We start from the raw sequence: 17,016 nt of genomic DNA on the forward strand, positions 1-17,016 counted from the left end.
TAGACTTGGTGCGATGTTGATAGAAGGTGTAAGTACTGCATATGTCAATAATTTGTAATGAGGCATATCTGTATACACACAGTAGGTACGTAAATCTTTCAGCTGGACATAGGGAATATATATCCCAGGCAACCAAGTGACGTCAACAACGTCGAGGAAACGTCAGTATTTGGTGGAATATATACACGTGGTTGAACATTACGTCATATTGACGTCTTTTGTAGGTGATTTTAAATACGTAAGATTAATGACGTTAAAATACGTTTAAAAGACGTTTTCATTTCAGCCAGCCTAAGTCTGACGTCACGAAATTGGGAGGAGCTTGGAGCTTAAAAGTTACAAAACGAAGGTTATGTTTTATGTTTGTATCGTCGTTGTCGTTTGTTTGTCCTAGTATTTTATCCTATTTTGGATTCATTTGGATTTTGTTGGCTGTTTTGTGTGTATTTTTTAAAACTTTTGTTTGTCATTTGTAAATTTTATAAATTTACCACAATGCAAAGTGACTATTTAAGGAAATTATTATTGGAAACTCCGCAGATGTTTTAAAAAGGTAGGCGAAACAATTTTTTATTTACTATTCATTTTTCCCTGATGTTTATCAATAATGATGAATTTTGCAAGCAATAACATTACTTCTTTTATTGTTTTAGATATTCATTGAAGCTGAAAATAATTGGAGATTTAGATCCATATACAATTCAGTCATCAGAATTGGATTTTACAGTGCATTCCATTAATTACTATATAATGCTATTATAGATAGACTGGTAGAGTCTCACAGTTACTACTTTAAGCAGCAGATGAAAGTATACAAAAGCCTTCAGACACATAAAAGCCTTCACAACTGGATTTGTTTTGAAACATTTGATGTTTTGATGATTTCTATATTATTGTTGGAAAGGTAAGTCTTTATTTTATTTATTCACCATTAAAAAATATATGGATAACAGTATTATGCCTGGTTGCACCAACAGATCTTAAGCTCCAGCTTAGCTAAGCTCTACTTATAGATAGGGCCTCCTTGAGTATCACTTACGTTTCACCATAATTTTCGATTGTTACCTCATTATCAATTATATATATTACTCTATTATGATATTTTTATTATAATATATTATAATTATATTATTTTAATTCTTATGTTATTCTCGTCTTAAGCTTAAGATATGTTGGTGCAACCGGGCATTAGTGTCTTTCGGATAAATGGGTTTTAAATATTAGATTTATTTACGTTTATATATCTGTATGAAACCAGACATATTGTCGTCCTAATTTGTAAACTGTGTAACTCCATATTTCTCTGAAACTGAGTTATTACTGCCATTTATTTGAAAAAATCCCTTCTCGTTTAAAAAAGGATGCACATGCATATTTTTACCAGAAGAGTAAATAGTGACATCTTCGTATACACTGATCTCCCTTGCAGCAAATTTAGTACGAAAAATATATAACTCCCCAGTTTGTCATACCACACGATTGACCTCACTGTTTAGAAAGTGATATTTTCAAGAAAGAGTTGGTGGTAAATAATATTAATACACTCATTAAACAATATAGGTACAAATGTTAGTACCTATCTATAAAATATTCCATTTTAGCATTCTATCTTTTAAAATGGGATATACGTAGTATTCGCATTAGTAATATTTAGAGAAATAATTTTTTGTGCCTCTGTAAAATTTGGATAAATGGAGTTACACAGTTTACAGATTAGGTCGACGACATGTAATTGCTATGATAGAAAAGAGAATAATAAACAGTCATGATTGTTTGTTCTAAAATTATATTATATGAATGTCTGATTTTAAAATATTCTCAATCATTGTAAAAAACGCAAATACTCTAATGAAAATAAATTTTTGTAGTTGAACCATTCCCACAAAGATAAAATATTTTTTTTAGGTGAAGAATTCCCAAAAAGCTAATGCTAAACCACTAGATGCTTGGGTGATAGCCAGTTCCAATGGCATAGCAAATGCACATTGTATGTGTATTGCCGGTAATAGTGAAGTTTGCAGCCATATTGCAGCAATCTTATTTGCAGCTGAGTATGCCCACAGCAAGACAGAAGAAGAAGAACCCAGTGCATGTACAGATGTTACAGCTATGTATATTCTCTGGTGAAAAACTAATGAGTTTTCAAGCTGTTCAGTCAGAGTGCTTGTTGCGCTCTCTAAACGAACTGAAATATAAGACGGCTTTGGCTTCATGTTGCAGCGATATGAAAATGGTTAGTCATTTTTAATTATAATGTACTTCTTCATCATGAGTATTTATGTATAGGGCTTTTCATTCACAGTCATTTGTTTCGAGCTTCTGTCATGTGTCACATAATATTAATATTATATCTATGTCATATGTTATTGGTATAGGGCTTTTCATCGATTGTCATTTGTTTCGAGCTTATGTCATGTGTCACATAATATTAATATATCTACGTCATACGTCTTTGGTTTGTATCATTGGTAGATACCAATAACGTATGACGTAGATATATTAATATTATGTGACACATGACAGAAGCTCGAAACAAATGACTGTGAATGAAAAGCCCTATATACCAATGATACACACCAAAGACATATATGGCGTAGATATATTAATATTATGTGACACATGACAGATGCTCGAAACAAAAATGACAGTCGATAAAAAGCCCTATTAGTCTTTTAAGTGTGTATTATCAGATATCACATGTAAATTGTTTTTATCATTTTAATTTGGTCATTACAGTCCCTTAATCAAAAAATATATTTTTCAGGTGTCTGTGCATCTTTTTGTATGCAAAAATTTGTAATAATTATTTGAAATCATTTTGAGGATTATAAGAGTATGGAAATATATGTGAGAACACAGACTATTATAGTTTTGTCCTATTTTTTATCATTCAATCGTCTTCTTTAAAATTTATAAATATAAAGCAGATAGTTTTCATTGAAATTCAATATATTGGGTCTTATTTGTATGTTTTCATTTTTGACTAAAGGTACGATTCCGATAATGACTGCAGACAGCAACTGCAAACATCAGTTGCAGTTCTCGGCGTTATGGACGTTACTACTTTGCACTATTTATCTGTATGAGACTGATTCCGACATCTGACTGCAACTGCTGACTGGCAGAACATCAGTTGCTAATAATTATGCAAATTATTAGTGCAAAATAATGACGTCTGTCATGGTGACAACTGTAACTGCCATCTGCAGTCGTTGTCGGAATCGTACCTTTAAAGTGTGTGGTATAATTATAATAATTATATATATTATATAACTTAAATGGTTTAAACTTAAGTTTGTTATTACATTGTGACTTAAATGTTTAATTTGTTAATAAATGATTTATTAGTTTATATGTTGTTTCACTTTTGACACAGTAAATACTTATAATATAAAAAGTGAATATCCTATGTATGTTATATTATGTTGCATTGAGGATATTGTAATTCTATGCATTTTAACAAGCCTTCCATTTGGTTTTACTTAAATGGAAAAATTGCAATACTAACAATGCCCATACGAATAATTGAATGGGCCTGCCGAATAACGTTGTAAACGCCACATGGTTTGTTTTTGAGAAGTCAAAGAAAAAGTTTTAATATTGTGATGATGGTGAGTTTATACATTTTAAGGGTAGTAATACAGTTTTTAAATACATACTGTATTACTCACCTTTAAAATGTATAAACTCACCATTATCACAATATAAAACTTTTTCTTTGACTTCTCAAAAACAAACCATGTAGTGGACCCATTCAATTATTGTGTATTTCTAAAACCATAAAATGAAAATTAAATCTAAAAAACGACGCAAAATCGACGTAAAAACTACGTTTTTTATATGACGTATTTAAAACGTGATAAAAATGACGTGGCTTATGGTGGGACATATTCACGTGATCTTCGACGTCGAAAAAACGTGATAAACTGACGTCGTTTGGTGATAATTATGACGTTTTTTCAACGTTTTATAAACGTTATTTGGTTGCCTGGGATTGAGTTAATTGTGGCAACTGCGCTCTCTCAATGACAATTACATATTCATTTTGGTTGACACAAATAAACGTCAACACATGACAATGTAGTATGTTGTATGTAGCTGAATATTATTAGCCTGAGGCAATGGGGAAACTGTCTGTTTAATTTTGAAATTAGTTTTTAAATAAAAAATATTTTAAAAATTAAAGTAGAATTATTGTTAACTCATTAATCATAATCTTTATATTTGATTTATTTATAGAGGCCTTGCTTCCAAACTCACTCATTATATGCGTTATAACAGCTCTTTTGCACCAGAAACTCGTACTCGAACAGAAGCTCCAACTAACGCAGGTTAGCGCAGTTGCCACAATTGCCTCAATGTATATTACCTATGCCCAGCTGAAAGATTTACGAACTGTATATGATAATGCATAGAGCAAATGCAGTCTAAAAGTAGTACAGGACTAAAAACAAAGTTCTGTGTAGAAAGACATAGGTTTTTAGTCCCAACATCGATTGTCTCTCGGGACTATCCCTATGATATCATAAGTACTGCATCTGTCAGTTCTTTGGATAATGAGAATTATGTAGGTGATAGCAGCACAAATTCAGTGTAAATAACAGAGATCTTAGTTCCAAAATGAAGAGTGCCTGGCGAATGCTAATATAAAATGGTAAAAGTAGTACCAGACTGAAGACAAACATATTGTACGTGTCAGCTTTTGTAGAGAGAAATACACAAGTTTTTAATAACAAAATGCATCGGGTCTAAGAACTGTCGATGTGAGATCCTAAAAGTACTAATTAACGCAAGAAATAAGTACTGTATCTGTCAGTTGTTTGCACGAAGAAACCTGTGTAGATGCCACTATCAACTATTAGTTAAAAGTAGTACTTCACAGAAGAAGTAAGTAATGTATATGTCAATTCTTTATAAACGGAGAAATGTGTAGGTGCTATCAGCACAAATTCAGTCTAAATAACCGAGTTTTTTTGTAGTACTAGAGAGAACTATGTGCAAAATCTCTATAAAGTTCTGATTCAAGTTTTAATTAATTAATTTAACTGAAATCAAAAAAATTCAATTGGAATTGAGATCTTATTCAGATATAAAAGCGCTGCGACAATATGCAATAAAATAAAAGCAAATGTAAATATATCAAAATATGTATAATATAAAAGATATATAAACAAAAACCCCAGAAAATTCTAGCAATCGTATTTGTTAACCTCATTCTACTCAACGGTGTTCTTTTCACTCATACCTATATACACTAGTACCGCATATTTAAAACCTAAAAAAAAACTAAATAAGTAGATCACATTGTAAGAAGATACTAAAGATATTGTTTGTCTATACTATTTGTACATACTGACATCCAGGCAGAAAAGAAATATACTGTCTATTTAGATATATACTTTATGTTCTTTTTAACACAACATAACGAAAGCTAATAGAGATAAAACGTAATTTAGACAAAATAAATGCTACAACCTCAATTTAATGTGGAAAGTATAAACAGAAGCTCAACTGATTAACACCAGAACAATTAAAGAACACTTAGGAAGCTCTACGGCCTTCTAGACCAGTATAAAATGTGATCTAGAAATGTATAATTGCTGGAAAAATTGAAAATGTATGAAAGAACAAACGCTTAAATAGTCCAAATACGCAAGGAGATTGAAGACACCAATATATATCTTTGAGGAGAGAATAATGAGATAGGCTTCTCCATTCATATTAATAAACAATGAAAATTTAAAAAAACCCGTCAAAAATTCTACCTAATATGATATATCAATCTAGTTTCAACATCATACTTATCCACCTGGATAAATAGGTCACACATGTGTTGATAACTTCCCTACACATTGGCGACTCCATTAAAATGAACCAAGTCACAACTGACCTGAAACGATAACCGGCCGAAACGATGGGAAAACAATTGAAGACCTAAGTGGCAGAAGGAAGTATGTGACATTATCTAAAATTTTGAGTTGCCTAGTGAATGAAGGTGATATGTGACTTCTCCATCATATGAAACTTACCCTGTACCTCTAAAAAGCTTTTTAGAGGTACAGTGTAAGTTTCATATGATGGAGAAGCCATCTATCACGTTCATTCACTAGGAAACTCAAAATTTTAGAGAATGTCACATACCTCCTTCTTCCACGTAGGTTTTCCATTGACACGTGACATACAGACCTAGACAACCCACAAAATATTGTAAAATAAAAAAAAATTTAATACGTATTCATATATCTATAAGCATAGATGTCAAAATGTACCAAATCGTACAAACTTACTACTTACCACGACACGCTTACATATTTTGAACCACAGAGTCAGTCAGTCGTTATTTAAAATTACTTTTGATTCATTGTATATTACAAAATAAAAGTAAATACATATTATGTATATACTTAAATATACCTTCAATAGGTAATAAAAACACTAATGAAATTCTTTTTAAATCAACAAAAACGTTTTTGAAACTAAAGTCTAGACAACAAAGTATTTAGATTTATCAATAGATCATGGAATTTAGCACAAGATAAATCGGTTTTTAAATACAGCACCTAGAGACTTGCAACTGTTTGCATTGTATTCAGCATGATGTCATAAATAAGTCTACTATAGAAAAAAAGAATGTGTGTGTACTTTGTACGCACGTAAGAAGTTATTCTTCTATTATATAATTTCAACGAAGTAAATATACTTAACAGGTTATTTGTATTTTATTTAAATATTAAACAAACTTTCTTATCTACCACTTTCAAAAAATTTTTATTAAAACAACCAAAAATTAAAAAAATATATGAATCGTCCAGGATTGGAACCCGCGACCTTCCAATCTCTGACCCAACGCTCTACCAACTACACCACGGAGCTTCTTTTAACTGACACGTATGTTTCGGATATAAATACACAGCACGGTGACAAATAGACGTATAAAAATGTTATACCTAGGTACATAATATTTTATTATCTTACTACAGAGAAAGACAAATCCAAAAATTATAATAAATTAATAATACATTTACTAAAAAGACTAATATATTCTTTTAATGACTTATTTGCGCTGATACAGATACATACATACCTACCTACCTTGAAAGATTAGCAAGGAACTACATACTGTCTGTGTGCGCATGCGCGCAATTTATGAAATTGTACTCTCAATCGCGCCTAAAGAAGAATAACTTCAAAAATGGGTGGAAATACATAATTGCATTTTAAAGCGCACAAAAAGTATCCAAAAGTGCATAAACGGGTCAAAGCAAGGGTATCAAGGGTCAGATTTTGTTACTCGGAATTTTTTGGGCCGCTGAAGACGAATACGCCATCAGAACCGACCACAGAATCACCTAGTGCCCAGGTTCGACAGAAAAATTGATGCAGACAGATTACTCGGAGGTTTTTGGGGTTGCTAAACAAGAATACGCCTTCAGATCCAACTCCTGGTGCACCTGGCACCCAAAAACCCTCCAAATTCCAGGAGATAACATGCCTTAGCAGTGACCTTGGGCACCAGGTGGTCAGTGGATTAGTTCTGATGACGTATTCGTATTCAACGACCCAAAAACCGCCTGGTAATCGAGTTGCATGAATTCAGTGCTAAAAACCTTTGGAAACTCCAAAAGATGACGTTCCTTATCCATAACCGTGGTCACCAGATGCTCCGGGAGTCGGTTCTGATGGTGTATTCGTATTCAGCCATCCCAAAACCTCCGTGTAGTCTGTTTACATCAATTTAGTGCCGAAAGTACTCGAAACTCCAGAAGATAACGTGCCCCTAGACACCAGGAGCTCAGGTTGTCGTTCTGATGGCATATTCGTTTTCAGCAACCCTAAAACCTTACCGAGAAATCTGTTTGCATCAATTTAACACCGAAAACCCTCGAAACTCCAGATGATGACGTGTCTTAGCAGTGACACAACACCAGGTGTTCCGGAGGTCGGTTCGAATGGCGTATTCGTGTTCAGCGACTCCAAGAACCTCCAAGTAATCTGTTTGCATCAAGTTAGTGCCGAAAACCCTCGAATCTCCAGATGACGTGCCTTTGCAGTGACTCTTGGCACCAGGTGCTCCGTGGGTCGGTTCTGATGGCGTAGTCATGTTTAGCGATCTCAAAAACATCCCGAGTAACAAAATTTGGTCCTTAATATGTTTATTTTGATAGGTTTATACACTTTTGAATGCATTTTAAAATGCAATTGAATGGGTGATTTTAAAAAGGATAACATTCCAAAAAAATTACGAATTACAGTAAGATACAAATATTCATAGAATGGCTATCTAACTTGGTCAAATGAGATAGCCATTATATGAATATTTGTATCTGATATCAGCTGAGCGCAAAAACGATAAAATCGCCGGCAGCCTTCTAGCGGCTTCAAAGCAAAACAGTTGTCTTTTTAATTTTCTAAAAATATGGTTGTCAGGAATGTTATCCTTTTTCCAATCACCCATTCAATTATGCATTTCCGCCCATTTTTCTACAGTATACTTTTTTCCTGACATCATTCTGAACACACTGCAAAAAGTTGCAAGTCTCTATGAGCTGTATTTAAAAATCGATTTATTTGGGCGTTTTTAGTGCTAAATGCCCTGGTCTACAAATAAAAATTAAGAATACTACTAAGAATAAGTAAACGTTTTGATTCTATCTTAAATAGAATCGACAAAACATTCCTATCACGTCAAAATCCTACAAGCGTGTCGTCGTTTCCAAATTATACAAAAATATCATCAAATTTTCATCTACCGCTTTATTATGACACACGCTTTTACTCTTAATAAATTCCTTATATTATACAAACGACGAGAAACCCGGCAGAGGCGCTCTCGACCGCGCCATGTTGTTCATGATGATTTGGCCCCCGTTCAGACTGACGACGGCACTGCCTTCGGGCTCCGAGTCGGTGTAACTCGAATAGTTCCGAACGGGTTTCTGTCGTTTCCACGATTGTCGTAAGGTGTCGTTGACGTTGGCGTAGTGGTTGACGAAAGAGTGGGGGTCTGATCGAACGCTCTCGTTCTCACTCTCTGAACCCTGCAAAAAATAATCGTTACTATCGATTCTTATGATAATGTTAATTCTAAGCGGCAAAACAAATATTGTGAGGCAGATGAGGAAAGTAAAAAATAGCTCAAATATAATCCGCTGAAATTTAAAGGCTTTTTTCACACTAAGGGCCGGTATTTCAAACCGCACTTAAGTCAAAGCTTATTTTAAGCCTGAGCTTTTAGATGCCTGTATTTCCACTTCAATTTGAGGCTTAGGCTACGGCTCCACGGGCGAGAAATTGACGCTAGCAGTAGCAGTAAAATGAAGAGTGATAAATGGGATTGGAAAAAAATGAATGCATTTAAAAATAATTCGATCGAAATTTTACACCTACGCTTTCAAAAAGGATTAAAGCATTATACATGTTTGTAATCAGTATTTCAAAAGCTTTTAAATGAGGTGTCACATGATGTACTTTCTATTTAAAAAAATCAAATTTATGCCTGTCACCTGAAGAGGGATCGCGTAAAGTTCGAAACATTGATGCTATAATATACTATGATTATTTTAAAATTCGACCTGTCCGAGCATTTTGCCTATATGCTAAAAATAAATAAGTTAATAAGGAAGGGTAACACTACAGAGCTTGATCTATCTGTATACGATACGGTTTGAGTTGATTGCCAAAATGAATTCTGTGAAAGTTGTTCTTAGTGAAAAAGGAAAACAATTGATTGTGTTGAATGGCTTCAAATATCGTTTTCACAAATCTTTAAAAAATGACGGCATGATGACAAGCGTTGAATTTGTTGTGCGCAGGCGAAAGAAAAATGTAAAGCAATTTTAAAAACCCAAGGGGACAACGTAGTGACGGAAATTATGGATGACAACAATCATTGTGAATTAAACGAAGATATGCTCAATCGTCAAATGTTAAGTAACTCCTTGAAGCGAAAGACCGTAGAAGATGTCAGTGAACCTATGAAAATGGGTGATGAAGTCCCATCTGCAAAATTAGCATAGACGCCCGGTTTTTTTTAATTAGTACAATATTTTGTATAACATGTATACAGAAAAAAGCTCATTTTGGAGCCCCTCAAATAGAAGCGCCCGCCTGCAGTGCATCCATCGCAGGCCCGTTATCGCCGACCCTGCATGGAGCCACTACAAACCAAGATGCGGCGCTATGCATGTTGTAAATTGTCGTTCTCGTGGCGCCAAGATTTTACAGCTGTGCTGCTGCCGTAATTTTACCGCTACTTCTAGCGTCAATTTCTCGCCCGTGGAGCCGTAGCCTTAAGCGTAAGCTTAAACCAAATAATTTTAAGCTCGCGCGGGAGTTGGTTTAAGCCTTTGCTTAAAATTTGTTTTCTGTTTTTTGAAATTATTTCTATAGATTAATAATTACAGAGTTATTTTGAAAACCAACTTTTGAGTAATAATGTTATTGGATTATTAACGATTATTAAAATTCTTACTCCTTTAGGAAGGTGTAGGCATTTGAAAATTATTTATTTCTACAATGCTTGATATATTTATTTTACAATTTAAACACATTCAAATTTGACATTTTAAGGGATATATCCAATATACAAAATTACAAAGACGGATCTATTGCTTGTGCAAAATAACAATAAAAAATATAACTAGAGAAAATATAGACAATATACTAGCAACACATGTACCATATACACAAAATTAAGTAAAGTAAATGACACAAATAAAGATGACAAGATAAAATTAAATGTCAACAGTAATGGTTTTTACCTCAAAACAGTTAGTTCTGGCTTTTTGACGTATTCAGAGGTAACAAACCAATTAACTTTACAGTTGAGGACCATTTTAGTTAAGGAAATGATGGAAATACGGCACCTAGCTTAAGCTTCTCCTTGACTTTTGACACAAGCTTAGCTAAGCAAAAGCTTAAGTAGCTGTTGAAATACCGGCCCTAAGACACACTGTTGAGCGATTTCTATATAGTTCTGCAATCAAACTAATACAGTCATTAATATTGAGCTCGGCCGGGTACTATTGTTGGAAATGTGTACTTAACTAAAGAAATGATCATTCCATAAAACAGATAGATCCAGATTTGCGAGTAACCAGTCATGTCCCTTATTTGGTATGACCATCGTACTGGAGATCTTCCTCTGGATTTGTTGCCCGATACGTTAACTTTAACTATGCTTCTTTTCAGGAGCATTTTTCAGTGGGTCACAAATAATAGAAAAAAAGGTAAGTCCATGATAATTTGGCAAAATAAATCAATTGTGTTTATTGCATTTATAAAATGGTATTTTCTTTGATTTGTATAGTCTTTTAAATTGTTCAGATTATATTCGTAGATATATTATATAATTGGCAAATTATTTTATTTTCGATTATAGCGCCATCTATTGACAAATAGAATAAATGTTATAAATGTCACCGAAGAAATGTAATCACCGACGTGCGTTTTTTTCTGTCACATACAATTTAATGCGTTAGAAAGAAATCGAAAAACTGTGACGCACTGAAAGATGCTCATGAGAAAAAGCATATCATTCGCTTATTGCCTTCTCTTCTTCTAGTTACAATATGCCAAAAATATCTCAGTATCTTTTGGCTGATAGTTGTGGTGAATCTAGTTTTTATGTTAAGAGTATTGACGTAAGATCCATTCTTCTACCCAATATTGTGGTCATTTTAACTATGAACTATTAACTATTTTTAAGCTTAAACTGGAACTGCGTAATACACTTACTCTCACCTGCCTCCAACCGAAACCATATTTACTAGAAGTAATTAAAGTGTGCAATTTGAATAAGAGCACAAGCTAATGAATTATGTTAAGCTTTTTGAACAGCTATAATATTACCTGCAAGCAACAACATAGAAAGAAATAATTGAAGCCAAAGATATAATCACTGCAATAAAAATTAGACGACTCTGATGGACAGGATATCTAGGCAAAGCAAGTTAAATTCACTCTGCACGACGTATTATATTGACGAAACCCCAAACAACTAGACGAAGGGGCAAACCAAGGTTAAAATTAAAGGATGGTCTAGATGATAAATAGAGAAAGCTGCAAGAAATACGGCCGAATGGATTAATATGATTTTTCTTTTTCTTCTCGTAGCACTACAACCCGAGATAGGTCTAGGCTGACTGCACCTCTCGCTTCCATCTCGAACGGTGGTCCATGATAGTTGGATCAGTGGGTGGCTCCATTGTTCTTAAACCTGACCATATATTATCTCTCAATCGCATTCGCAGGCATCTTAAGGGCCTTCTTCCTGTGGGGATTCTTCCCAGATTAACATGGCAAGCGGTGATTAGGGAGTATATTACGAATTTTAAAGCTCGACTTGGGATATAGCACCAATATAATGACGACATTAAGCATCAAGCTGCAAGAAAAAGGACTGGTTGGAGGAATAAGACTAGGAATAAAGCTCAACATGGGACATAGTACCAATGATGATGATAAATCTGTTTTAAGACCTTCAATTAACCAATTTAATGAAGACACTAACGTAATCAAAATAAATTATGTATGCAAAAAAATTACATTTGATTTTTTTAAGAATACTTCTAGTAAAAGCAGGTTTCATTTATTTAATAGTTAACCAGCACAAATAAAGCAAGTAATTTTTCGGTTTTTGATGAATTATTTAGAACATTAGTCATATAAAATGATAAAAAAACGTTCCTCTTATTGAATGTGATTTTAACTCATAAATTTCAAAATATTCATTTAGACAAATACCATAAAACCCATTTTTAATATATTTAGTGAACCGTCTTTCACCTGATCTACCATTTACCTTTACAGGTGCATAAAATATTGAAAAAATAATTCATCAAAAATTGTAGCATTTTAACTCATAAAAAACATTATAATTATCGCTGTCATTTATATATCTCAAGTTGAAGATGTGCAATTCCCATGCTTAACAGAATATAATTAGAAAATAAGAAGAAATTAAACAATCATGCAAGAAAAAGATCATTATGTGTCTATTTATCGTTTTTTATTTTTAAAATGTCAAGCATATCTACCATTTACTGCGTTGTATTTAAGCCAGTCTTAAGCTGACGACATATTTGCGACAAGATAACGCGGGTAGTTGGCAGCCACATTGCCGTCAAGTTTGTATGGCCCATATCGCAGCATTTAACTTACTATGAACGGCTATGGCCTCACAGAATTTTTACCTTCAAAAGGTGTTCTTACCTACCGAAATGTTGAACCTAGAACCCCTGATAGGCGAGGCAGTTATAATTTGAATGCAGTTAGTATGATTTTACAATCGATCAAGTCTGGATTCAGCATTTAGTAGTTTAGAGTTACAACTTTCGCGTATTTGGGTAAAAGTAAGAATTTGGACTCCATCTAGTGTTAACGCTGCGTCTATTTAGTTTAGAGTACTGTCTCTCGCCTATTCGCAAAAAAAGTCACAGCCTAAAAAAGCACAATAAATTGCTTTTCGTGCAAAACTGCAATAATTAGAAACTAAATAGCATTTTTTTCTAATTCGATTCTCCCTCAAAATTGTTGGCCACCATGGAGTCGATTAACTAGCAGAATTATTATGCATATTATCGAGATAAAAATGCACGTTTTTGTCGCAAATACATCGTCGGCCTTACATTGAAGTTACTGAGAAAAATTAAAAATAAAAACGGTGCAAAAATGAGTTTACGTCTTTTAACACTTTTATTTAGGAATTTTGACTAAACTTTTCGATACAAACCACATTCCACTTGAATTTGGGTGCACTGAAAAGGATTGGCGAGTTATAGTTTTTTTAGAATATGTACAATAATTTGCAAATCTTCACCTTTATTGTTACAGGTTACAGACAATAGTAACTATACAGCTATGATTAGGTACGAGTTTTAATTTTGCAAATATAGTTGAGATTAATCTAGCATTCGAAAAATTAAAATCAAACGCAATTTTTTTCAAAGTTGGACCTTAAGCGGGCTATATAAATAAATATTTAGATTATATTTATTATGCTTCGAAATTTTCAGATGCAATTTTTTTAAGTGTTAAGTGTTTATTAAATAAAACCTTCGGAATTTTTGTGATATTACACACCGAAAAAATGTTACAGCCCAACTAAAACTGCATAGTTACTACTAGGAGATCATAATATACAAAAAATACACAATTACTGTGTTAAAACTATAATAATTACCAAAACATATATTTCTAAAGGTGTACCGTATTTAATGAAACTCTATATAACAATGTCTTTTCTTATTTGTTTTTACTTCTTACAGATTAATTGTCTTGTTTTGCAACCATGAAATCTCACGTCCTTGTCTTCTTTATTGTTTCATTTCTTGATTTAATTGTTTTTCTTAATTTTTCGTATAGTGAAAGAATTTTCTGTAGCACTTTTATTGAAAATTCATTGAAATATACATTGAAAATGTTCAGAAAGGCGAGGTTAGTGTGGAAGTTGGTTGATCTTCACTTAATTCATACAAAAGAAGTCGACGAGATGGTATGTCTGTAGCTGCTAAAAAAACACAGACAAAGAAATAGGCAGTCTCTTTCAACTCTTTTATCATTCACTATGACACTAGGCTGCTTGGTCTGGAAATACTACTAATTTTCATCTAGGAGAATTTCTTGTCATCTCTTTCATTCTACTAGATAAGACAGTGAAGAACTTGTATATTGTCTTCGTTTTTGCGTGCCTTATTCTTCTTTCAATCTACCGACCTTGACTCTGCCGTTTATTTTTCACTTTTTTTATCTTTAAATATTGTTGCTATTATACAGGGTGTCCCGAAAAGATTGGTCATAAATTATACCACACATTCTGGGGTCAAAAATAGTTCGATTGAACCTAACTTACCTCAGTACAAATGTGCTCATAAAAAAAGTTACAGCCCTTTGAAGTTACAAAATGAAAATCGATTTTTTTCAATATATCGAAAACTATTAGAGATTTTTTGTTGAAAATGGACATGTTTCATTGTTATAATAGGAACATCTTAAAACAAAATTATAGTGAAATTTTTCCACCCCATAAAAATTTTATGGGGGTTTTGTTCCCTTAATCCCCCCCCCCCCCCAAACTTTGGTGTACGTTCCAATTGATTTATTATTGTGGTACCATTAGTTAAACACAACGTTTTTAAAACTTTTTTGCCTCTTACTATTTTGTCGATAAACCAGTTTTTATCGAGATGCGGCTTCTTTTTTAATATATTTATATAAAAATTTTAAGGGAGTTTTGTTCCTTTAAACCCCCCAAATGTTTGTGTACGTTCTAATGAAACTATTATTGTGGTACCATTAATTAAACACAGTATTTTTAAAACTTTTTTGCCTCTTAGTCTTTTTTTGATAAGTCACCTTTTATCGAGATGTGGCATCTTTTTCAAAATATACCTAAAAATGTAAATTATAAATAAATTTTCAGATTATTAACAAGTCGCTACAATCGTACTTAACCATATACAAATATGTGGTGGATTCGACAAATATTCAAAATATCTCGATAAACACTGGCTTATCGAAAAAGTACTAAGAGGCAAAAAAGTTTTAAAAATATTGTGTTTAACTAATGGTGCCACAATAATAATTTAATTGGAACGTACACAAAAGTTTGGGGGGGTTTAAGGGAACAAAACCCCCATAAAATTTTTATGGGGTGCACAAATTTCACTTTAATTTTTTTTTAAGATGCTGCTATCATAAGAGTGCCTCATGTCCATTTTCAATAAAAAATCTGTAAGAGTTTTCGATATATGAAACAAAATCGATTTTCATTTTGTAACTTCAAAGGGCTGTAACTTTTTTTGTGTGCACTATTGTATATAGGTAAGTGAGGTTCAAACAACCTAGTTTTGACCCCAGAATCTGTGGTATAATTTATGACCAATCTTTTCAGGACACCCTGTATTATTGGTCTTTCTTTTGCTTACTTGTAATAGCAGGTCGCGGAGTAGAATTCAGTCACTTCCAACCTACCGATATCTGTACCCAAGCTCCACGTAGTCGCAGGCATACTGCATTACAAATCATCGGCTGTAAAATGATCATGAAATCCTAATGAGGGTGGCACATGCAGAAGAAGGAGATGATAACACCACCACCAGGAAGTTAATGAGTTGTGCGATAATTGCATACACATTTAAAAACTCTTATATAAACTTGTATGAACCTCTTGCAATATATTTGTACAAATGAATGAATTATTTGCAATCTTTTCTAGTCACAAATCTCCAGTCTCCAGAGGCCTGTCAATCCCCTCTTAGTAGTAGATTAATATCGATAATCCCCTCGATGCGCATCGTCCTGCCTCCAAACTTTCCCGTTGGCTAGTTAAGGGTCGTTTAAACACAGCGATAAATACCCACTATGACAATCACAGATGTGTATAAATATGAGTTATAGCCTGATCAAAGAACAATCTGACCTCAAAAAAAATAAAGGAAGGATGAAAATTTGGGAACACGTAGTTGAAATTGTCTATTATTTTATAAAAAAAAGTTTACAATTCTACACCCCCTCCATTTTACAAAAATAGGGAAATAAGGGTTGGTTTTTCATTAAAAGTGCTGTATTTCGGAAAATAAGGCAATAATAACAAAAATTTTTATTTAAAAATCATCAAGGTACTTTGATCCTACCATTTTGACTAAAAACTTTGTTTGCATCTTGATTCGTTTCTAACCCATAGCCCTTTTTAAAGTACTTAACAAGGGCGCTTATTTGAATTGCGCGCGCAACAAAAATGTCACATTTTAAAATAAACTAACTTCTAAATCGATAATTTGGGGCATTTATCGAACATTAAAATGTACGAAAAAAAAATAATACCTTTAGAAAAATATCAATTTTAACGTGAATATATTTTCATTGTGAATTACAAATTATTTAATTTAGAAAAATATGTTTTAAAATATACTAATACAAGTTTTGAGAGCAACACATATTTTTTGTCACAAAAATTTACATAATCATTTAAATTAAAATTCCTTTTAGATTTACGTTTTAAGATGGCTAATTAAC

General features: G+C 33.0%; 1 protein-coding gene across 1 annotated transcript in view; it reads right to left on the reverse strand.

The window, feature by feature from the left end:
• Positions 1 to 3,178: 3,178 nt before the first annotated feature.
• LOC114326926 (protein sidekick) overlaps positions 3,179 to 17,016 on the reverse strand; it is a 1,222,968-nt gene continuing 1,209,130 nt past the window's right edge. Inside the window, exon 27 of the mRNA XM_050652287.1 lies at positions 3,179 to 9,038. Within this exon, the coding sequence (XP_050508244.1) occupies positions 8,796 to 9,038 (243 nt within the window). The 3' untranslated portion in view covers positions 3,179 to 8,795. The remainder of the gene's footprint in view (positions 9,039 to 17,016) is intronic.

The sequence above is a fragment of the Diabrotica virgifera genome, chromosome 5 (assembly GCF_917563875.1).
Source record: "Diabrotica virgifera virgifera chromosome 5, PGI_DIABVI_V3a".
NCBI classification, from domain to species: domain Eukaryota; kingdom Metazoa; phylum Arthropoda; class Insecta; order Coleoptera; family Chrysomelidae; genus Diabrotica; species Diabrotica virgifera.